Source organism: Octopus sinensis, unplaced genomic scaffold (assembly GCF_006345805.1).
Source record: "Octopus sinensis unplaced genomic scaffold, ASM634580v1 Contig12060, whole genome shotgun sequence".
Classification (NCBI taxonomy): Eukaryota; Metazoa; Mollusca; class Cephalopoda; order Octopoda; family Octopodidae; genus Octopus; species Octopus sinensis.
The window spans coordinates 203,753-228,472 of record NW_021832531.1 but is presented as its reverse complement, the minus strand read 5'-3'; the positions used below and the strand labels follow the sequence as shown (position 1 = coordinate 228,472).

General features: G+C 33.3%; 1 protein-coding gene and 2 pseudogenes across 1 annotated transcript; 1 reads left to right on the top strand and 2 right to left on the bottom strand.

Annotated features, from left to right (window-relative positions):
- Positions 1-6,092: 6,092 nt before the first annotated feature.
- Positions 6,093-14,816, bottom strand: LOC115229169 (annotated as a pseudogene).
- Positions 14,817-18,181: 3,365 nt separating this feature from the next.
- LOC115229168 lies at positions 18,182-19,326 on the bottom strand (annotated as a pseudogene).
- Positions 19,327-19,436: 110 nt separating this feature from the next.
- LOC115229167 (proteasome subunit alpha type-5-like) lies at positions 19,437-20,767 on the top strand. The gene is made up of 4 exons (XM_029799572.1): positions 19,437-19,450; positions 19,664-19,753; positions 20,231-20,420; positions 20,744-20,767. The coding sequence occupies exons 1-4, from the start codon at positions 19,437-19,439 to the stop codon at positions 20,765-20,767; spliced, it is 318 nt and encodes a 105-aa protein (XP_029655432.1).
- Positions 20,768-24,720: the final 3,953 nt, after the last annotated feature.

Below are 24,720 nucleotides of genomic sequence, written 5' to 3'. Positions count from 1 at the left end.
GTTTATTAATGGTTAATTTTTAAAAAAATAACAAACCCCTGTTTTTGGGGCACCCCCGCATTTTGGGGCACTTGGTGCCCCATTTGGGGGTCGGACTGTATGTTGAAATTATTTAAATTAAATAAATTTTTGAAAAAATATAATTTTTAAATTAATAACTCTTATTATCGGAATATAATCACGATTTTTATATAGATCTAATTTTCTAAAAAAAATGTTGCTGATGTGCTTTTCGCGCTTCCCTTGACACGACTCAGCGCCTCACCATTTGGAAACCTCTGTCCTAGACAGTTGTATGTGGAATAAAAAATTATATTAAAAAGGGATGAATTTCGATGATTATATTATTCTTTATTCATTGAATGTTAGGCTATATCGTGCGCAGAGGAACGATCATTTTCGATTCTAAACAAAATGTTTACAAAGGATACAAATTTTAAATCGGAAAATGCAACATATTACTTGATTTTAATAACTCTATAAACAATGTATAAAATTACTTGAAATTTTCATATGAGTAGTTTATACATGCAAATAAAATTGTAAATAACATTTTTTAGGTTAATATTTCAGTCAATTTTTAAAATTTTACGGTAAATTAAATTGACTTTTTAAGTGCAATTTTTATTTTGTTAAGTCAATAAAAATGTATAATAATTAGTTAATGGCCTCACGAGACGCTCGGCCAGCCTCGCAAATAGCAGAGCCATTCCGACTGATCACAGCGATCGACAAAGGTTCCAAGAGCCAAGATGACTCTCGGAATCGTTTCTTATCCTTGATATCCGTCGACCGAGCGAGCGAAGGAAGCGTCTTGGGGCCAAAGATCCCCGAAGACTTCAAAGCAATTGAAATAAAAAGAAATGAATTCGTGATCTGGCCGTATTTGAGGAAGATAAAGCGACAAATTTGTATTTTAAAATTCTATCCAAGAAAAAATGAAACCTTTGATTATTGAAAATTAAAATTTCCTTGTTGCATTGAAGGTTTCAATATGTTATGTTTATAGTTCAAAAATGCGTGGATGACATGTAATAGGGATAACAAGTGATTAAATGAAATAAACGACCAGTTAATAAATAAAAAGATAAAAATTTTGGATATTTTTTTATATCTACCGGAAAATACAACGGCGTTACTTCAACTTCTTGAATGGGAATTATTTGACCATTATTTGATTATTAATTGATTTAAATGATTAAATATTTTAAAATGGAACAGAGTGGCCAAAAAAGTGTGCAGGAAATGATTAAGACATAGAGGGTGGTATTTTCCAGGATTGCCATAAAAAATTAAATGAATTTTCGAGACTTATTTTATCACATTCAGGAATGGACAGGGAAAGTTCCGCTAATCTCGCGATGGAACACCACTACTGGATCGACTTCCCAGGAAGACCATGGATTACTCTTTTATTCTTTTTCTTCAATTGATCTTTCTTCTATTGTTGTAAAAAACTATTTCAAGATAACGGGGACTCTAAGTCTGAACAAACTCAGATATTAGACTATTAGCCTGTCTCACTTCTTATCTTCGATATGTGTGTGACTGTAAATTTTTTCGATGTCAAAAAAGCTCTTCTTTGTAAAACAGTTTTTAATTTCTGGGACTATTTTTAGAAGCTTGCGTTGTGAATCCACAATCTCCAAGACATTTCCGTCATAAGAACGTCATCCGCATAGATGATAAGATTGCCGTTCTGGTGTTCTGGATTTGGAATATTCGCCATATAAACTTTAAATAATAGTGGAATAAGAGATCCTTTTGAACTTCCTTTTTCAATTCATTTTTTAGTGGACTTTGAAAAGACAGCCACCACATGACCGTCCAGGCTCGAAACCTCAGTGTTGATCACAAACAAATTTGCTGCTCTCAACATTAGCCGATAATCTTCAATGCATAATTTTCTTCATTATTGTTGACAGTAAGCAGATAAGACCTATAGGTCTGTAATTAACAGCTTTATCGTTCATTTCCCCGAATTTGGTATTATCCGTACATTTAACAGTCTCCAGGGAGATGGTGGATGACCCAAAGACCAAGTTGAATTGAGAATCTTAATCACTAAAAGATGCAGTTTATCTGATGCATTCTAATATACCGCCATTGGGTTGACAAGTATTTCAAGGTATTTTTTATGTTTTTAAAAATATCTGTGAATACTGTATTTCTTGCACAAATCTCTTGAATTTTTTCTGACTGTTTTGAAAAAGAAGAAATATCCTCTTTTGGCACCGACTGGCCATCCTCATTTTTTAAAATGATCTCCTCTTACCACCTAGACGATTTGGGGCCTTTCAAAAGTTTGGATTTTTAAATTCAACTTCAGACATTCCTCCTTCAAGATTTATTATTTTCTTCTTTAGTTTTTGTAATAACGATCTATAGAATATTATAAATTCGGATTTTGAGTTCTTGACGATCAAGGCATCGACACATTTTTGTAAATTCCTGTATAACCTTTATTTTTCCTTTTTATGCATTTCGAGCGTTTCTGTTATTTAGTCTTTCTTTAAGATGTACTAAATTTTTATTTTTTTTCGAATGAAGATTTATCTAAAAAATATTTATTTTGTATTTCGATTATTAACTACGTACATTCTGACTGTTACAAAAAAAATATTCCAACTTTTTCATATTAATTAGTAGATCTGCTAGGCCGAGGATCGCAAGATTCTTAAGTACGGAGACCTTTCAAACTTGTTGTTTTTTATTCCAATCGCTTTAGAGTCCTCCGGCATTTTCCGCCCTTAGACGCTTCGCTTCTTTTGCTCACTTTGTAAGGGATATCAATGTTTAGACAAATCAAAACTCACTTATCATACATCAGGTATTTTTGAATAGATCCCTATTAGGGTATATGGGTCTCTTGATCGACAAGGATATTTACTAATTTGGATTTGAAATTTATGTAATTTAATAATTTATAATGGAACCTGTAATATCTTCTATGCTTTCTAACAAGATTGAGATTCTCTGCCCCGTAGACTGTCTTGTTGAGACTTACCCAGTCAACGAACAAGCAATCAGCTCTTTCTTAGACTGTATTGTTTTCCATTAACTGTCTCTATAAAAACAAAGTATTTTTAATATGTGTAAAATGTTTTTGATTCTTAATACAGTTCAACAATACAATAAATAAAGATTATCAAAACATTGTAGTCTAATTCCTATTAGAGGGATGTCAAGTAATTCAATCAATTTTGTCTAGCAAAATAACGTGCGACATTAATATTAACGTATCGTCGATTAGAATTTATTTATATGAATTATCGCGAATTTCTTTAATTGTTCAACCTCCACCGGTGTTTTTAATTGTTTAATTTATTTTATTTAGCATTTGGAAAAACTTTTAAGAGAAAATACAAATACGAGACCAAATATGAATTGGGACAGCAACTCCTCCCCTGTAATAAAGTTTTTTAACTTATTTAAGATTTCACCAGTGAGGAGAACAAATATGAATTTATACAACACGACCAATAGGAGACCCGAAATGAACTGGAACAGTAACTCCCCACCTGTAATAGAGTTTTTTAACTTATTTAAGGTTTCACCAGAGAGGAGAATGAACCAAGATTTCGATAACATAGCCAACAGGCGACAGGAAATGAATTGGAAAAGCGACTCTCATCCTGTAATAAAATTTTTAAGGTTACTCCTTGGAGGAGAACGAATATCGATTTATATGACATAGGCAATAAGAGGCCAGATATAAACTGAGAGAGCAACTCCCCTTCTATAATAAATTTTTTTTTTAACTTTTTTGAAGGTTTGTGCAAAGAAGTGGGAATAATCAAACACATTCGCAAAAACGAATGACGAGTTCACATGCAGAAGAGACGAAGGGATCTTTCAAATCTGTTGCTTTGGCAATCAAAAATATTACAAACAAGTCAAATAAGAGCAATGTCCAGTCAAATAAAATAAATATTTAGATTATATCCATGTTAAATGTTCTGACACTCTGGATGGCAATAAATATAAAAAAAATAACAGTGTTGAGAAATTTTAAAATATATATAAACAGATTATAGGAATAAACTCAAAAAATACCACAGGATGAATTTCCAGATAATGTAAACATTAAAAAAATTACATCACAGATTATTCCTATTAAATCAATTTATATAAAAAAATAAAGTGCGAATTAAATAATAAACATCAATTCCAACAAACGCATCAATAATACACGTATAATCAATAATACTAAAATTTATAAAAGATTTATAAAGAATTATTCAGACTACTCCCAGAGAGTTGTTCTTTTTGAGGGATATCGTTCTCGATATTGCGTGGGAATTGCTTGTGGTTGTTCTTACCTGATTCGTATCTTCTATTTATATTAAAATGCTATTACATAATCGTTGTTGCCCAATAGTTATCACACCTTTTATTATTCCAAAAAAATTGTCTATTTTGACAAACCAAGAGTATTTGCCGTCTAATAGACACCAGTCACTTTCACTGAGGGGTCTTAACTAAGCAATAGAAACTGTGAGGAAATCCAAATAATGAAATTAGTAATAAATCAAATCCGGTCCACCAAGTTCTTCATCCAGGCAGAGATTGTTTTGAGTGAGGGATATCCCTAAAGACTAAAAAAATAGAGAATACATATTTTTAATTAAGTGTATGAACATAGAGGAGTCATATGTGAATTACATAAGTAGAAATATGCAAGGAGACTGTAATTTGTGAGAATGGCAACTCGGATCAAGTGGAAATGTAATATTATCGACAGAGAATAACTCTGAGTATCATTGCAGTGCTCAATCACGACATTGACAAAAAAGACGAGCTTAACTAGTCATAGAAACCTGCCCCCTCTTCACTTGGATTGGTAAATCTGCCCACAACACTGTAGATGTCCGTCTGAGATATTATTTCTACACCTTCAGAGATATTGCAAAGAGACTGAAAGGACTTTAGCGTATCACGGGAAGTTCCTCCCAGTCGAGTATTTCAGCGCCGAATCTTTTTATAGCTCTTTAAACCGTAGAATTGGAAATTCCAACATATAATGATATTTTTTCTTAGGGACATTTAAGTTTATACAGAGTAATAATTTAGAGACATTTCCGAAACTAAAACGAGGCATTTAACGCTTGAAATATATATTGAGCATTAAAATATCAGATAAAGTTGTATTTAATAATAATTTAAAAAAAAGCAGAAGGAGAAATGATCATCGGGAACGGACATGGCTTTTCCAACGCATATCAATAGCCATCTTGCGTGGTAATTGCCATTCTATCTTATCCTCTGCTGCTAATTAAATACTAAATAATTAATTGTTCGTTTAATTAACATATTAAAAAAAACAAAATTTAGTAACTGCTAAAAATTCAATATTGTAAAATTTTATAAAAAAGAAAAAGTATAAAATTTATTTATTCAGTTAATATTCAAATTTGTCTAAGAAAGTCAAACAGTAGCTGCCAAATATATTTAGAATTTTTTTAAAATTATATTTAATTATTCAAGAAATGTACAGAGGGGAAACTCCGGGGGGGCTAAAGCACGCACCCTTCTGCGGAAAGTACCGCATGCGTGTTGCCACGGAGAATGGCGATGGATATCCGCTGCAATAACCACGAAACATTGCGTGGCTCTTTCGTCCTGTGGGCCAATTTCCTCTCGATGTCGCTGATGAAGGCCGAGGTTAGAGGCTATTTAGAATTGAAAAATAATTTGGTAGTCCGGAACATTTGCACGCTACTGTATTACAAATGGAATGCTACAACAAATGGCAATAAAAATTGCAAAAAATTCTCATTTCCAAATTTTAAAGCTTCAAGTACATGGATTTAAGAATAAATTTGTAATAAAATCTCGTACTATATCAGGAGATGAACAATTAGTCAATCCTGTATATGAAATCCATGCTGAATTTTTATCGAAAATGTCATCTTATGATCTCAAAGATGAAAAAATCTGAAATTTCAAACTAGTTGATCCAAACAATTAATAATTGAAGCGTGGGATGAAATTACAAGAACAACAGTAACGAATTGCTTTGAAGAGCATTTAACATTTGGGCAAAGCATGATACTCTGGATGACTCTACTATTAAGGAGGACTCTTCGGTTTCAGATGATAATGAAAATTGTACCTATAAAATTTGCAGCAACAATGATGAAGAATTTTTGGAAACAATTGACTCCTCTGAAGATAAGGATCAAGAAAATAAAAATGATGAGATATAGAGAAAATTAGTTTCTGAGATGTAATGTCTGGAATTAAGAATATCGAAAAGTTTATTTTAAAAAATTCACCTGTAAATATACCAATTATGGGTGCAAGTGTAAGGCAAGATATAAAAAAGGAAAAAAACTTTTAATAACTAATTTTATGTGTAAAAATAAATAAATTCGAATTTTCGTTAAAAATAAAATCCACTGTATTTTAAATTAGTTTCTAAAAAGGATTGTCACAGGCTGGATAATGCCCTGGGTTGGATAATACCCCCTTAAAAATTTTATTAAAATCAAACGAAAATAACCTGATAATTAATTAAAAATAACTTGATAATGAAATTAAGTCGATTTATTCAATTTTTTATCAATTTTTTGATTGAATGAATTTTTCCAAGAGTCGGCAAAAACCGGCATCACCAATTTTTCCGAATCAATAACGTTTTTTATTATAATTATACAATTTTTTAGGTCTACCATTTAAAAACAAATATTAAAAATTCATGAATTTTTATTATATAAAAATTTTTTTACAAGAGTCATATTTTTTTATAGGACTTTTGTGTACATTTTTGGATGATTCGTCATTCAGATCTTTAAGTGCGCACGTGTCTTTATCAACTTCCGATATTTCATATATAGTTGAATCGATCTGATCGTATAGGGGGTATTTTCGATTATTTGGATTTGCATCAATATCATGTCTCAGTAGGGCATTATTTCGAAAGGTGTCCTCTTGGTGGTTTCATGCTTCGCCATGTTATATTTATCTTTCCAACTCGCTGTTCTTTACTCCAATTGCCGTGGAGTCCTCCGGGATTTTCGGCCCCAAGACACTCCGCTTCCTTCGCTCGCTCGGCCGACGGATTTCAAGGACTAGCCACGATCCAAGAGAGTATTCTTGGCTCCTGGAACGTCTGTCGATTGCTGTGATCCGAGGGAACGGCTTCGCCATTCGCGAGGCTGGCCGGGTGTCTCGTGAGGCCAGAAATTAGCTTAGCTATCTTTTCAGGTCCTTATTGTTTTAATATTATTTGTCATTGATTAAAAAAAATATTTATAAAAGATTTCTTGATAGAAGTCTTTATAGCCTCCAAAAGACCCATTTGAGGCCCTAGCTGAGCTAATCCACCTTTTGATCGATTGATTGAATCTAAAGATAAATTTACAAATAACTTGCCTTTCTACATGACTCTGAATCCATGGTGCTTTAGGGCGTCCACTTATATGTATGATTTTCAGATCATTACACATTGTTTCCATACATTTGTTCTTAAATTCTTTCCCATTATCCGTCTGTAGAATAAATGGGGGACCAATCATGTAAAAAATATTCTTTAATTTTCTAGTAATTTCCTCCGCTGATTTCCGCCTGGCAAGTTTTACAACTGCGAATTTAGAAAATGAGTATATAACCACAACCAACTACAATTTATACAAAAAGAAATACCCATCCATTATCGCTATTGAGGCTAGCATACCTTCTTAAATCCACTAAATCTGCAATCGGTCCATATAAAAAACATCTATTTGAATATTTTTGATTACTTCAAGTTCATCTTTGGTAAGGTTAAGTAAAACCATTTCTGAAATATAGATTGGATCAATTATACTTATTATTTTTTCAAATTGGAAAACTTAGATAACCAAAATAAATTTGCACGCTAGATTAATTTGAAAAAAAACTTTGCTAAATTACTAAAATAATTAAGAAAATCAAAAAATCTAATCAAAATTAATTTGAAAAAATATTTATTTTTTTAAAATAATGTTGAGGGGGTATTATCCAACCCAGGGCATTATCCAGCCGGTGACAAGGATTTTATAAAGACAGAATAGTTTTCAACTAATACTTTTTCGTTATATCTTTTTACATTCCTTAGAAAATTACGCAAGTAAGGCAAATGACACAAAATCTGCAAAAAAACCAAAGTCGCAATCGAGAAAATGTAATTTTGGATTATTTTACCAAGTTATTTGTGATATTTTGTTCGATAATGAATAGAAAATGCCTTCTTTTCCCTTAATTCAAACCCCGATGAGTTTTTAAAAAAAAACTCGCCTTTTATAAGAAGGAAGATTTTCATTCCTAGACGCTAAAAACAAGACTTCTGACATCGATAGAATACAAAGACAGGTTAAGAATAATGGTATAATACCAATTACAGTCGGACTAGAATCAACACGCCTTTGAAATCCCTTAAACCTGCACAACTAAAGAGGCTGGTTTGCATCACTATGCATCATCACAGATAACTCCACTGTTTAAACAAAATTAATCTCAATTTAATAAAAATACTCAATCGACGCGACAAACATTTAAAAATATCAACTTTTTAATATCATACTTGTATTTTTAAAAAATGTTAACTTTCTTAAAACCATTTTATTCAAGAAAATGATTAGAAAAATATTATTGATGAACTCTAAGAATGTATTTCATGATATCCGATAGCGAGACGATCCCTCTAACAACCAATTCATCTTCTACATCGACAATGACCAATCTATGAACCTAAAAAATGTGAAAAATGAATACTTGGAATCTCACCATTCGTTCAATCACAACAAACAGACTGTCCTCCAACACACATGAATGCACACGCCTTCTAAACGACTAATCAGTCTAAATGGATAATAAAGGTAACATAGTATCGCATGAGAGCCTCAGATACAGTTTCTTCCACTTGATCTCCAAATTGGCGACTCGGTTCGGCAGCAATGTTCTTAAAAATAAAATATATATTTACTATGGAGTCAAATCTTGAAAAAATATCGATAATGTGATTAGTTTTTGAATCGATCAAAGGAAGGGAAGATATTCCATGATTAGTCATAGTCAATAAAGCCTGGAATAAAGTGGTAGTCTCATCACACTAATATAAAAGATATCCCTACTAACATAAATCACATTTCCGACAGTCCCAATATGAAGGGAGAAGAGTGAAGAATCCATATAAATAGGGACATTCCCACCCATCTGACCATAAGACAAATTTCTTACAGAAATGAACATAAATTTAAGTATTCTTTTCAAAGTGACTATTTGCATTGGATTAAACAAGGCCAGTGAGTCAAAAACAGGCAATCTATGCACGTGGGCGTCCAGAAGAGTGTGAATTGCTTCCCAAAGAGATTGTTTAGAGAGAATAAAAGTCAAAGGCTGAGTTGAAGTTTTAGTCAATTCTAAGCCAATAAAATCCACAGAAAAGTACCCCGCCATTGTCGGACGGTGAGATCTCCAATTTCCTCCTCCATTCGTCCCTGGATATGTTTGAGGAGTATTTTCATTAAATCGGTTATGGTTAACATTCCTAAAAATTGATTACAGTTATATACCGATAATTGTGAGTTTGTCACATACCGGGGCTGCCCGAACTCCGTTTAGGATCAGTGCCTGAAAAGCCTGACTGGTCTAGAATAGATAGCTATGTGGTTACCTTTAGTTCTTGGTGAATTACAAGAACACGTGAGTTCTTAGGCATTAGATCGAAGCATGTGCGAGTCTTCAAAAACTCACCGAGATTAAATGTTTCCACTTGGTCTATATTTTTAATTTTAGTACTCTTGTTAAAACAAGTTAGGGCCCAACCAAGGTCAGATTGTTCATTTATTTATTTACCGATAAATATTTCATTAATTTCAATTGGTTTTAATTAATATTATTTTTCTATATAACTAATAATTTTTCCGTCCAAAATCACTTTTATATTCATCAGTTTCAAAAAATACTCCGAAAAAGCTAAACGCAAACAATTTATCAAAAAATGCAATAAAAATGCAACTTAATGTGACAAATATAAACTCGTTAATAATTATCACTTTTTAGCCGTTCTATAAACTCCTCCAAAAGTCCCTGCATGTAACGAACCCGTTCTTTATAATTAAAATATACAAAATCTACTGAGTTGTTCAGCCAATTCAATTTTCCTGCTGTTCAAAAATTCTTCAAGCGGGATTAGCCCATCTCCCAAGTCATTGAGGACATCCTGTGCCACATTTTCAATTCTCCGAACTGTCCTATACTCACATCCACACATACCTTCATTGTTCGTTATCTGTAAACGGAGAGAATGAGCTGTGTTATTCAAAATCCGCTGAATTCGGCTAAATAGCACTACATCAGAACAATCCATCTACAAATCATCAACCTTGGTCACCTCATCGTCTACAAATCCATTTTTATAATGGAAAAAGGCATCACTACAATCAGATGCCCTTCTCACTGCATTCTCCACAACTTGACGACGACTTAAAAGAGACCAATAAAGTTTTATCTTTGAAATATAAAACAATATCGACCTTATCTTCTGGCACATTGCTATATCCTGAGTTCTCTAAATTGCCTCTTATCGTTATAATCTCATCGTTAGTCAATTGCTGAGTATTATTTAGTATTTGATTACTTTATTACGTTTCATCAAGACTTCCAGTTGCTGCAATATTTCAGACGCCATTTTTTGTTCAAATGTTGAATAAGTCCATGTGAGCCATGATTTAGCCAAAGAAGGACCTTTGGCCGATTGGATTGATTCATTTACTGGTAATATAAACTAACCAATCAACAGTCGGCCAGACGATGGTTGAAGAATGTCCTCATCAGATCCAATGCAGAGTCCCATTCTTTCTTATCATTGATTTGAGAATCCTCCAAAGCAGATAACTGGATGACTCTCTACAGACTGAGGACTCCAAATACTACCAGAGCACTATCTGCCTTGGAATCCCATTCATGTCGACCCACCACTTGTTGAACAATATATTTACGGAGAGAATATGTGTCGTCTTTTAAAACATCGTGAAGGAATGTCTGAGTGACTATTCCATGCAATACAGACAGTCCCACATCAATTGACTGTCCTGCCAAATTGTAATCCACCCAGTGGCGTAATTCAATGTCAGATAAAGTCTGCAAATCACAAGATCCGGTCATTCTAATGCCCAATATACGCTCAAGTAGTTCAGAAAGGACATTGCCACTGAGGGCGTCTTGTAGATGTGATTCCCACTCTCCATAAGTCAGTCGGGCTATTCGAGTAAACTGATCGAGAATCTCATTCTTGACTTTATCGAATGTAGCCTGTCTGTCCATTTCCCGTTGATTATTGTAGTTGTTCTTCCACTCAGTTTCCAAATTAAACCGGACAGCTAAGATAATTCCATTTTCCTACCTTTAATGGCATCGAATTGGTGAACAACCGAGGATTGGACCATCTTCCAAAAACACTGGGAAACAGCATAACTCAAATTCGAAGTGGTTGTTTGTGAAGCATCAAAAAACCCCTTTCTTACATTATGACAACATTTTACTTGTAAAAAACTGAATTGGCGAAATAATCCTCCTCATATTGTCGGATAGTCTCAATCGAATCATCCACGTTCCCTCTCCCTGTCACTACCGCAAAATATCCCAGAGCCTTCATAGGGAATAACTTACCCTGCAAAATCTGTCTAATCTGGACATAAATCAATATAAAAAACTCGATGTGGGTTGTAGTCGTTGGCCTCAGCCACGTCAACTTTTGTGAGGACAAAAATGGTCCTCCGTCCATGGGGATCAGCCTGACTGACCAATTCCGTCACATTACTCCTCTCCGCGTCCAAAGATCCATCTACAATCCCCGACTATAATCTACCCTGAATGCACAGAATTATAGCATTCGGGTTATTTATATATTGCTGACACATACTTCTGATATCCTCCCTTGTCTCTGTGGCCATATCTGATGTCACTGTCTATAATATAAATACAAATAACAACGCTTATTATCCCAGGGAGATCAACCAGTACCATTCTTTTAAGTCCCGGTCCTTCAATGCTGAGTGAGACACACTACCGGATTAGACTGCTTTCTTACCTCTCCACTCACAGTCCGCCCCTCGGAAACACTTTCTTTCATCTTAATCTCAATTTCACTACGTAAAAGTGCTGTTTGCTCTTCGTTTGTGAGGTCATATTCTTTAGATATTCCTCCAAATCGAGCAATGTGATAAGGACCCTCACTTAGTGTCACTTTTACAGGAGATCGAGTCATCATTTCGCCCGATCCACGAGGAAATATCCTTGCACGTGCAATCATTTCAAGAACACTCGTCTTTCCCGAACTTTGATCCCCCACCACCACAACTCGGGGTAGACAATCCGTCAATTCTAAAGTCCCCGAAAGTTCAGATCCAAATTGGGCCAATTCATCCAATGTCTCTGAATACATGTCGATCAGTAATTTCTGTTTCTAGTTGTAGGAAATATACATTTGATCTTCTTGTATGTTTTATTCCTCCTTTTGCTTTTCGGAGGATTAGTTCGTGTCGGAGGTTTTTGTTTTCGTTTTCCAAACGAGTCACCTCTTTTTGGTATTTTGTCTGTAAATTTAATTTTCTATGAGTACTTGAATCTGGAAAAGTGACTCTTGAAGTTTCTCCATTTTGTCTTGATATTCTCCTGAGGACTCCTTATTGGTGGTTTCGGAAGAGATTAGTTTGCTTTTAATTAAATCCACATGACTTTCAATCCCCCAATCGGTGATTGACTGCTTTATTAAATCACTCCAGTTCTTTAGTCGTGAAAAATCTATCACAGGAAACATGTTGGATATTTCATTCACTTTCTAGCCCGTTTTATTAAGAGTTGTTACATTGCCTATGTAGTATAGAGATCCTCCAGTTCCTCCTATGATTACTATGCGACGAATAGAGATTAGTCTTCGGGTTTTTGTGGTTTGACCCCAAAAATCTCGTTTTTGAATTTTTATCGAATGGAATTGTCCAGTTCTGACAATCTTGCAAATTTTTGTGTACATCTGTCGGGTAAAAAATACGTCTTTATTACACAACTGAACAACACTTTTTTAAATTAATATTTATTCACAATTATTAATTAAAATTTCATTTCATAAAAATTTATGGATAATCCAAGATAAGGACAATCGGTACTCATTGAAATAAATGAGATTTTGAAAGTGTCCACTCAACGGCGTGTCCATTCAACGGACGATGACATTCTATAAATCAGCGGTTCTCAACCGTGGTCCCCGGGGACCAAAAAAGAAAGGAGGGACCCCAACCTCTCAGTATAGAATTACCACGGTTGAGAACCGCTGTTCTAAAGTGTCATGTTCATTTATTCATAATGACAGAAATCAAAGCACTGATTTTTATTGCTGATCATCAATTCTCAATCAATCAATCAACAACTTTATTTAGGTAACATATGGATAGTATGTGGGGTAATAATTAATGAAACGGTAAGGCTTGCTCACCGACTTCTTCCGCGAAACAAAAAAGAAAGGAGGGACCCCAACCTCTCAGTATAGAATTACCTTTGCAGGTAAGTCCCAGTGACTGTTAACCAGAATTTGTAGTTTTTGATGCTTTTTTCAACGATTTCCCTCACCGTAGGCGTTTTAGCCTCAAGCCATGGGGGAATCGGGCATTCCAGGCTTTGGGAGTAGGCGATTTTTAACGATCAACCTTGCCTTTTTTCGCTTGTGTTATTACCACTTTTTAAACTTTTACCTCACTTAATGAACCATTTGATCTCTTCTTTCTGTAGCTTTTGCTATGTTGACAAGTGCTCAACTGATCATTTTTTCCCTGCTCTGGTCTTTTCCCATCCGCAAAAAACTTGCTGTTCACTCCCCAAGGTCTTTTGGGAGCAACTCTTGATACACTTTACCACTTTATTATGTCTTCGGACATAATCACTGTCTGCTTTTTTGCAATTGACGCATAGTGATCCCGTGTATGCAAAAATATTCTTATCTTGCAAATAACCCGCCGACAACTGCATATTTCGAGTCAAATTCACCCTCCCAGACAGATAGTCGACTGTTTTTCCAAACTTTTGAAAAACTGGAAGAGTATAAATTTGGTCTTGAACGAAAGAGGACTTTGAGAGCAACCATTTTCAGGCATTCATAATGGCCGGTTGGCACAGTGCTAGCAGTGGTATTGTGCTACCGGCTAAAAAAACGTTGAATAGTGCCACTACTTGGTGTTATGAGACAGATTAAAAAAAATATGAAAATTCAAAAATGGGTTGTCCTACCCGGGACATATAAGGAAAAAGATGTCCTTTTTTAAATTTTAAATAAAAATATTCTTTTTTCATTTAAAATATTTTTTGTTGATTAGAATGATGACAATACTTTAAAGTTTTAAACTTTTTAAAATCAAATTCAAACAAAAGAGCAATTGTCCCTGCTACAAACATATTATTGTGAATCTAATCATTGAGGCATCCTTTTATTCAACACAAAATGTGAAAAATCAGAATGTTTAATTCAAATTAAGACATTTCTAGTGGTTCCTTTTTTGTGGGCATTCCACGCAAACCAAACCATCAGGAAAGCTGAAATACATCTTAATAAAGCAAACTAAGAGACCAATGAATTTATTTATTAAATAAGACGAGCAATGGAGAAAAAAATACGAGAATTTAAAAAGTCAATTTCAAATTTATTATCTAACACAGAAAGACAGTACTATAAAAGAATTTGTGGTGTTTAACTGAGTTATTGTTATTTTGTAAAAATAAAAGATGAAAAAAAACACGGTGATCTTACCAGGACTTATATTTGGAAAAGAGGCATGGTACTTCTCTAGAAAAAGGAGTTCCATTATCGGGAATTTTGAGAAAACTCGGAGACTGGCGTTAAAAATCGCCTATTCCCAAAGCCTGGAATGCCCGATTCCCCCATGGCTCGAGGCTAAAACGCCTACGGTGGGGGAAATCGTTGAAAAAAGCATCAAAAACTACAAATTCTGGTTAACAGTCACTGGGACTTACCTGCAAAGGTAATTCTATACTGAGAGGTTGGGGTCCCTCCTTTCTTTTTGTTTCGCGGAAGAAGTCGGTGAGCAAGCCTTACCGTTTCATTAATTATTACCCCACATACTATCCATATGTTACCTAAATAAAGTTGTTGATTGATTGATTGAGAATTGATGATCAGCAATAACAATCAGTGCTTTGATTTCTGTCATTATGAATAAATGAACATGACACTTTAGAACAGCGGTTCTCAACCGTGGTCCCCAGAAAATTTTTAGTGGTCCCCAGGAATTTTCGAAAAATAAAAATATATTAAAGTTAAAACTAATTGTACAATTAAGTATAAATCAAAAACATTGAAATTAATCAAGCGGTTCTCAATCGTGGTCCCCAGAAAATTTTTAGTGGTCCCCAGGAATTTTCGAAAAATAAAAATATATTAAAGTTAAAACTAATTGTACAATTAAGTATAAATCAAAAACATTGAAATTAATCAAGCGGTTCTCAATCGTGGTCCCCAGAAAATTTTTAGTGGTCCCCAGGAATTTTCGAAAAATAACAATATGGATGGACACACTCGTGGAGAGGACATCTTTAATATTTTTGACAATTTTATGAAGACGAATAAAATCCAATGGGATAATGTTGGATCTATATGTACTGATGGTGCACCTGCGATGATTGGTCATCAATCTGGACTTGTTACTCGTATTAAGGATTTGGTTCCTGATATTGTTACAAGACATTGTGCATTGCACAAATATGCACTTTGTTCAAAAACTATGTGTTCGTCGTTAAGAGAAACAAAAATTGTGCGCTAATACCAAAAAATGTTTATTTTATTTAAGGTGGTCCCCACAAAATTTTATAGTGCAAAAGTGGTCCCCAGTCTAAAAAAGGTTGAGAACCGCTGCTATAAATCGAGAATATCTTTATTTGACATAAATTAAAAATTGACACTAAAAACAATTTTAGAGGCACCCTATTTTTTTAAAAATGCATATTTTTTACAAAATTTCGATAATTCTAAAAGAATAAAATAATTTTAGGGTTAAAGGTGATATTTCTGGTTAGAGTATTTAAATTGTACCACAAAGAGTATCCAAATGAGTTACGAAATTACTGTAACTTCACCGAAAAAGTCAATGTAACGACCATAAAAAGAATTTTACAAAAAATTAATCTTTTCAGTCGTATTTCTATCAGAAAGCCAAAATTGAAGCGATTTCATATTAAATCAACAAAATTACTTGGATTCAATTGGAGTAGAACCACGTCATTTTTGTTCATGAATGCCGCATTCAGCAGGGCCAACCCTCAAAACAGTATGTCAGGAGGCTCTCTGATAAAAAAATTACATTTAAAATGTGTCACAAAACGGTAAAATATCCGCTATCTATTACAATTTGTGTAGCAATAATAAGTAATGAAGAAAAAGCAATCATTATATGTCTCTCGAATGTCAATTTACTTGAATATCAACGAATTTTAAGTGAAGGACTTGATAATTTGTACGGGGATGTGTATCTTCTTTAGCAAATGAAGAGACATATCATACATTCAGGTCGACGAAAATGTACCTTACTAAAAATAATATTAATTTTTTGGGAAATTGGCCGATTCAAACATAATCGAAAATCTATGGTCGATTTTAAAAAATAGAATGAGAAATGTCATTGCGTCCTCAATTTAGGAATTATGGAGTGAGACAAAAATGTATGGAATAACATTGAAAATGATGTCATTGTAAGACTTTTTGAATCCATTTAGAAAAGAATTTTTCAGTTGTAAGGAATAAAGGTGAACTACAAAATATTGACTTAAAGGGTGCCTCTAACATATGGGCGGATTGTTTTTTCCCATTGTCTAAATTGCCAGAAATATTTCATCGATGTACTTATAATTGTTGCAAACTGATCGATCTTACGGAAAATTTATTTTTATTCTTTTAGACTTTTCGAAATTTCGCGACAAATATAAATTTTTAGTTAAAAAATAAGGTGCCTCTAACATTTGGCCTGGACTGTTATTATTACTTGCCATACTTATAACACTTTAAAATGCTTTAGACCAGCAATCAGATGCTTTAAATGTAAAATCACGTAACAGTGAAAAGCGTACTTATACAGTAGACTATTCATTTAACGAAAACAAAATTTGAACATTCGTTAATTAAATTTAACGAAAAAAAATTTTTTAATTAAAAATGTGTCATGTAATCGGTAATTTAGGTTCCTTATTTTTAATTTTCATCAATATATTTCTCATATTTGTAATCAGGTGAATATGTTCACCAGATTTCTGCAAAAAATATTTTTCAATATTTTCATAATATTTAAGTGCATCTCATAGCCAATGGGATTGTCATTTGTGCTATCTATTTCTTCATGCTCATCTTCTTCACATTGTGTTGTATCAAGATATGCGTTTTCTTCGCAGGAGACAGGTCCACAGACAGGAAACTCAATCATAATTTCACTTTTATTATCTTTAATTGTAAAGTGATTCAAATTTAATACTTTTTTGTCAGTGGATTCTTCGAGTATTTTTCAATCTATCTTCGCCCAGTTATTTAATGCTTTTTTAAAGCAATTTTTGATAGTTTCCACGGTGACTTGATACCATACGTCAATAATTAAAAATAAAGCATTCACAAATTTGAATTTGGTAAGTTCATCTGTATATCAAAATGTTTCTATAATTATTCCCATACTCAAATTTTAAGTCATACCTTTTTTATACAACGATTTAAATGAATGCACAATCCCTTGATATTCTTTTTTCGTTTATGACGCCTTGATCCATACAATTGCATGTTCTTCAACGTTGAATTGATCACTCCAATAGGCATATTGAACCGCTGAGGCAAATTTTCCTGAGTAGCATCAGGATTATTTTTTTGAAATCAATAACTTCTAGTTTTCGTTAAATTTGATAAGCTTTTCTTTTTTCTTCATATTGATTAAAAATTTACATCATTTTATAAGACGTAAAAATATTCTCGTTTTCTCCATGTGTGTTATCATATAAAAATAACTTAATAAATTAATTCTGTAAATTATTTCAATTTTTTGATTCAATGGTTTAAAATCCATTAAAAATTAGCTACACCCATAACCACAATAAAATTAGCTTGCTGTGTGGTTAAATGCAAATTATAAAACACCTCACTCACTAAGTCTACTTTTATTAACAAATATAACCACCCATATTAATATTATTATGATTAGATAAGATTAGTTTGATATTAAATTGATAAGTTCTTCCAAATCTTCTTTCGACCCAGCAAAAAATGGCTGCCGTTGATGTATACTAGTCGGCACCACATCTAGAATAGCACCATAACCATTAGAAGCCACTCCCCCTGCCATTTCTATTATGAATGCCATAGGATTGCACTCATACAACAACCTCAGCTAAACTAAATAACCACAATTCACCTTCCCTTGGGGTGCCTGACTAGTCCCAGGATACATGAATATCCCTCCGTACTTCAAAGTCCTGTGGACATCAGCCACCATCGAGCCAATATAACGAGCTCGATATGGTTCGCCAGTCTAAAATAAGCCAATTCAATTACAGCTGGAAATTTCTTAGATTCGATATACTTTTTGATTGGCTCATCCCAATAACGACAGTATCCTTCATTTATTGAATATATATTCCCCTTCCGAGGTATTTGAATATCCCTGTCACTCAAAATGAACTCCCCGATGGACGAATCCAACATAAATCCATTCACCTTATCCCCCAAAGCCAACACTAACATTGTAGAACTCCCATAAAGAGCATATCCCGCACAAACAATCTCTCGTCCACATTTTAAAGCGTCATCACAAGAGTCCATTTTCGACTAAATTTTAACTACAAATCCTACCCCTTTTAGGATACAAAAAATAGTCCCGATTGACCCCAAACAGTCAATATTAGAGGATCCGTCCAGGGGATCATAACAGACTACATAAGAGCCCTTTAATAAGGATAATCCAGCCAAACCTGCCTATCTCGGGGGACAATAATCGCATCTTTTATTTCCTCACTGACAAGCACACAAGTCGTCATTGAAGAGACGAGTAATTTAGTGAATAATTCGTTTGATATTGTGTCTAGTTTTTTGACGTCATCGCCTGTTTCGTTAATATTTCCAGCGAGGCCGTATCTAGGATATATTTTGTTGATATGTGACATTTGGGTTATTCCAGCTCTCCGGACTGCGTTGGAGATTGATTTGCAGGCTGTTGTTATTGCTGTGATTGTTTGTGTTAATTCTCCTGTTGATTCAGGGTGTTGTTTCTGGCTTTCGAGGATGTATCGAGTCACAGTAACAAGATCAGTATCAATCCCACCGGTCTCCATTTTTAAATATTTTATTGTTTTTTCGATAGTTATTTTTAAATATAATTTTACAATAATAAACAATTTAAATATAAAAAACAAGAATGTTTTATGACCCTTTATGTTAAAGTATGACTTTATTCCGGTATGGGATATAGGCCGAATTGGACATGCTGCTGTTTAACCAAATTCCACAATAATTTTATTAAACAACACAATAAGTTATAAAAATAAAGTTAATTTTAAATATATTTTATATTTTAAAATAAATTATTTCATTACCCTAGTGAGGTGTGCTGTCGTTGTTACCACATTTAATATAAAATTAATTAAATACTATTTTAATATAAAATTGTAGTAAAATGTGTGCCTATCAAGGAGAATATGACCGTGGAGTAAGTACTTTCTCTCCTGAAGGTCGAATATACCAAATCGAGTATGCTATCGAGTCAGTAAAAGTACACCTTACCTATAAAAAATCAACAGTTAGGATCCACTGTGATTGCAGTGAAATGCAATGAAGGGATTGTTGTTGTAGCCGAAAAAAGAATTCCATCAAAGTTGATAATCCCTTCCAGTATCGAAAAAATAGTCAAAATTGACGAAAATATCGGTATTTATATATCCCTAAATAAAAGTGTTTTCTGTTAGTGGTTTTATGGCGGATTTCCGTCTAATTGTCGACAGGGCAAGAATTGAAGCCCAAAATCACTTTCTAAGCTTTTCCGAGAATATTTCCCCCTCAAATCTCGCTCAGATTATAAGCAAACAAATGATGGCCTTTTCTACGGAGGACGAAGAAGGAAGACGGAGAATGGCATGTTTTTCTTTATTATTTTTAGAGTCGTCCTTATGGGGTGGCCATTGTTATGGCAGCCACTGGAAAGGACGGAATTCAGCTGTATTGACTTGTATATGTCTGTAGATTTCATTTGGATCCATCTGGGAACTACATTGAATATAATGCTGTGTCTATTGGGGCTGGATCTGATGGGGCAAAGGAGTATTTGATTGAGAATTACAACGCTGAGCTTTCTTTGGCTGATTCTACCACAATGGCTATTCGTGTTTTAAAGCAGGTTATGCAGGAGAGCATTAGTGATACCAATATTGAGGTTTGGTTGGTTCGTGTAGGTTAGGCTGCTCTTGTCACGACACAACATAAAGTGTCCTTTCTTACTTCTGAGCAGATTAAGGATATTTTGGAAGGCTTAACTGAGTAAATTGATTACATCTTGAGGACTTTTCTTTTTTCACGAATTCTTGATTTTAAGTGATTTTTTGTCATGTTCACGTCTTGAAAACTCGATTGGTCGAATTTGACTTTATGAATTAAGTAAATATTAGGATTTTTAAGTTAATTCCAAAAAATATTTGAACTGTTTTTGGTGACTTGATGTTGTTTGATGTTTTTGTACATTTATCTCTGCCTTTTCAGACTTCTGATATTTTCGGATCATGAAACCTTATAAACTTATGAAACCTTTATGTTGGTTGTCTACTAAAGACCGGCTTCAAATATCTTTAAAAAATTATTTATTTTTTTAGATTTTATATTTTCACAAAGTATGGTTATACTTACCCTTTAACTTTTTCTGAAGTAGCCTAATCTTTATTTTTCTGTTCGATGCCGTCCTTTTGTCATAAAAATGGACTACTATTTGACCATTTATTATTATTATTATTAGCACTGTCATAGGAACATAATGTAATTTAAACTAATTAAGTTCCCACATTGCCACATATGAGACTATCTTTTCGGTCATAATTTTTCCATGATGTGCGGTTGTATGCTATACTCCTGAGAGTATCTAGGTCGTCTCCATTTTTCAGTTGTCTTTTAACGCGTTGTAGTTCTTTTGAGATTACAATAGGTAATGTATTTCGTGGGCGTCCTCGGGACGCAGATCTTTCGTCCTTTGCGTAATATGATTCCATTTTCCCAGTTAGCATAAACATCCCGGTCGCGTCTTAGAATGGGGCCCAATAGGCGCCAACGTGCTTCGGTAATGTCACACTGACGGGTCTGCTGTTGCAGATATTGTATAGGGGAGTTCTTGATTTTTCTTTGGCCAGTTGATGCCAATAGAATTCTTAACTGTCTTCTATGGAATGCATCAAGAGATTTTGATTCAGACTCAGATATTCCCCATGTTCCTCCTCCGTTGTACAAAAGTATGGGTTTAATAAAAGCATTGTATAATTTGGCACGTAAGGCCGTTCCAAACCTCGCGGTTTGTAGCCAAGTGGTCGCAGTTTGTTAAGTGCAACAGTCGATAAGCATCTTTCTCCTCATAATGTCTTCACTATCTCCTAAAAGATTCCAACTTTTTTCGAGTTTCGCCATTTTTCTTTCGTCTGTTCTATTTGCCTCCCGGTTGATTGTTACATATTCGGTTTTTTTCTATGTTCCTTTTAAGAACCATTTTTCCAGTGCATGAGGAGCAATGTTCAGCAGTTCTTCGAGTGTCGACTTATCATGAGACAAAAAGTCTACATCGTCGGCATATATCACTTCAGTTATTGAAGTAGTCTTCACTAGTTTTCTCAGATCTCTTAGTGCCGCTTCAAGATAGACAATGAATAGTACAGGGATATTGAATCACCTTGGGCGTTCAATGCTTGTTTTGAAAGATCTTGATTGTACGGGTCCGATCTTCACCGTTAACTCGGTGTCTATAAGTAGTTGCTCGAACCATTCTGATCGAGTCATTGTCAAGAATAGTTTTGAGGATCTCCATTAGCTTGTCTCTGCGGATTGTATCAAATGCCCTGCCCATATCAATGCCCAATATTGTGGTCGCCATTTTAAATTTCTGAGATATGGCACAGATCCATCTATGTCCCCATACTACATCTGCAGTTGATCGCCCAGGCCTGAATCCACTTTGGCTAGCCGACAGATATTCATTAACAGGGTCCTTAATACGTTCCAGTGTTACGAGCGAGAAGATTTTCCTTATTGTGTTCAAGAGTATGATTGGGCGAATGTTGTTAAGAGGACCTTGCGGCTTGTTGGGTTTTTGGAGAGGAATTAGCGTTCCTTTCCCAATAGGCGGTATGGTATTTCCATGGAACATCTCGTTCAGGAGATTTGTGATTATAGTGAGATCTCCATTGGGGAGTACTTTATCAATTCACCGTTGATGTTTGTTGGACCCGCCGCACGGTTGTTTTTTAATTTTTTTTTAATTTTTGACCATTTAGAAGAATTATTCTTAATAGACCATCTAAGACCAGGTTTATGATAAAAATCAACATTTAAATTTTTGCAATAATAGAAAAATAAATTGTTAAAGCACAAATACTAAAACTATTTCATTTATTTTTATCTGTTCAATTTAAAACTGACCGATATTGTTAATTTCTAATAAACAAGTATGTAGTAGCATCTACTAAAGAAAAACATTAACATTGTGCATTTTTTACTTTATCAAAACCGTGGTTATTTGTTGACAGAAAGTGACAATTTTTGACCTAAAAATATACCTGACAGTAAATAATCGTTTTTATTAATTAAATTATTTTTAAATTTAAAAAATCAAAAATTGTATATAAGAGCAATTTTTTCAATTCTTAAAAAAGATTTGATATAATAAAATCTTAGTTTTAAAAACTAAAAGAATTAAGACGAAAACTAGTTTTTATTATTCAATGTTTTACATTAAAAACTTATTTAATGTTTCTGGTAAAATTAGTACCATTTCATTTATATAAAAATTTTCGGTTAACACTAAAATCCAATTGATCGGTCTATGTTGAGAAAATATAAACATTAATCTTATTTTATTTATACCTTCAATAAAAACCTCACCTGTCACAAAAATTAAAAAAAATTCTACAATTTTCAAAAAAGTGTTTCGGATATAAAAGAGTAAATGTTCTAAAGTCAATTTTAGTGCGGACTCAAACTTCTTGGCTATTCACATAAATATAGTCGGATGTATATACTAAGTTAAGTTACTTTTCCCAGCTAATACATCTTCTCCAGTCCTTTCTATTTCCCTTTAAATGGAGTTCAATAATTACAATTACTCGAGAAAAATGCAGAATTTGAGACAAAACTTTTACAAAATATGATTTCTCCTATATATTGTAAGTAATGATGTATCAAACGTGTTTGAGTCTTAAAACATCACGGAAAAAGGCAAAAAATAAGTAGAATGACAATTAAAACGTCTGACAAGTAATTCTTTATTCAAGAAGTAAAGATTCACCATAAAAATCAAAACTTTAGTCGAATTATAGCTTTACAATGTTTTAAATCTAACAATATCCCATAAATGTAATTTACTTAAAGGTTTTAAAAGTTAGTCTCCTTGAATTGATTTGAATTTAAAAGTCTAACTCGTGAAGAAAGACCGCTTTTAGTATCACATCTAATCGACTTGCAACCTCCATTTGAGGCGGACCTCCTAATTGTAACAAATCTATTTTAGGGGCACTCCCAGGTTTTGTGGCAGTTTGAAAATTAGATCATTTTTACAAACTAATTTCCAAATTTGAAAATTACATGAACCTCTTGCTGTAAAGTCTTGCAAGAAAATTTTCTTAAACTTCTTATGGCAGATTTGCGTTTTTTTGTTATAGTTAGGAAGCTTACACTGAAATTAAAGCTTAAAATTGCCCCAAAAATCAACGAAAATTGTTTCACGAGCCAATAAGATATTGTCAAAAACTATAAAATTAGTATAGGTTATCTGATAATAGTATTGTTTAGATGCAGTATCTAGAATAAAACAAAATTATATGAACTTTATAAATAATGGGTCCCTAAAATCAAATTTTTTTAGTCAAATTTTACAGAGAATAGATAGTCTGTTACAGAAATTTGATAAAATTGTTTATGAATGCTGTTTAAAAGCAAGTGAATAATTTATTCATGTTTCAAGACCTATTCTTAAAAACGTTGCCATAAAAGTAGCTAGGAATTTGAACTATACCTCAATCAGAGGTTTGAATGGTTGGCTTAAAAATTTAAGAAAAGACACAATTTGTCATTTCATATTTCTAGTTTTTAAAAAGAAATAGCAATTTAATTACTCTTACAGGAAAGTGTAATCGTTATTGATACTTTTTCACCTGAATTAAAACAATTAATAGTTTCTAATTTTAGCGGAATTTCTAGAAAAAATGTAAATGATAAAATTATTAATAAACAATAAAGATAATTGTCAATCTACTGAATTTACAAGAATTAGAAATTCCCCTGTTGCTTAATTCTTGTAACTTTAAGAAATTTGATGTAAAAAATTAGTATTTTATGAAGAATATTAATAGTTTGAAACTACGTGTGTTAAAATCAACATCAGGTGTTTTTATACCCATTTTATTTAACCTAATCGTAAATTGTCTAATTAATAATTATTGTCTTTCATATATTTAGACCAAAAGATAATTTATTAAGAAACCATA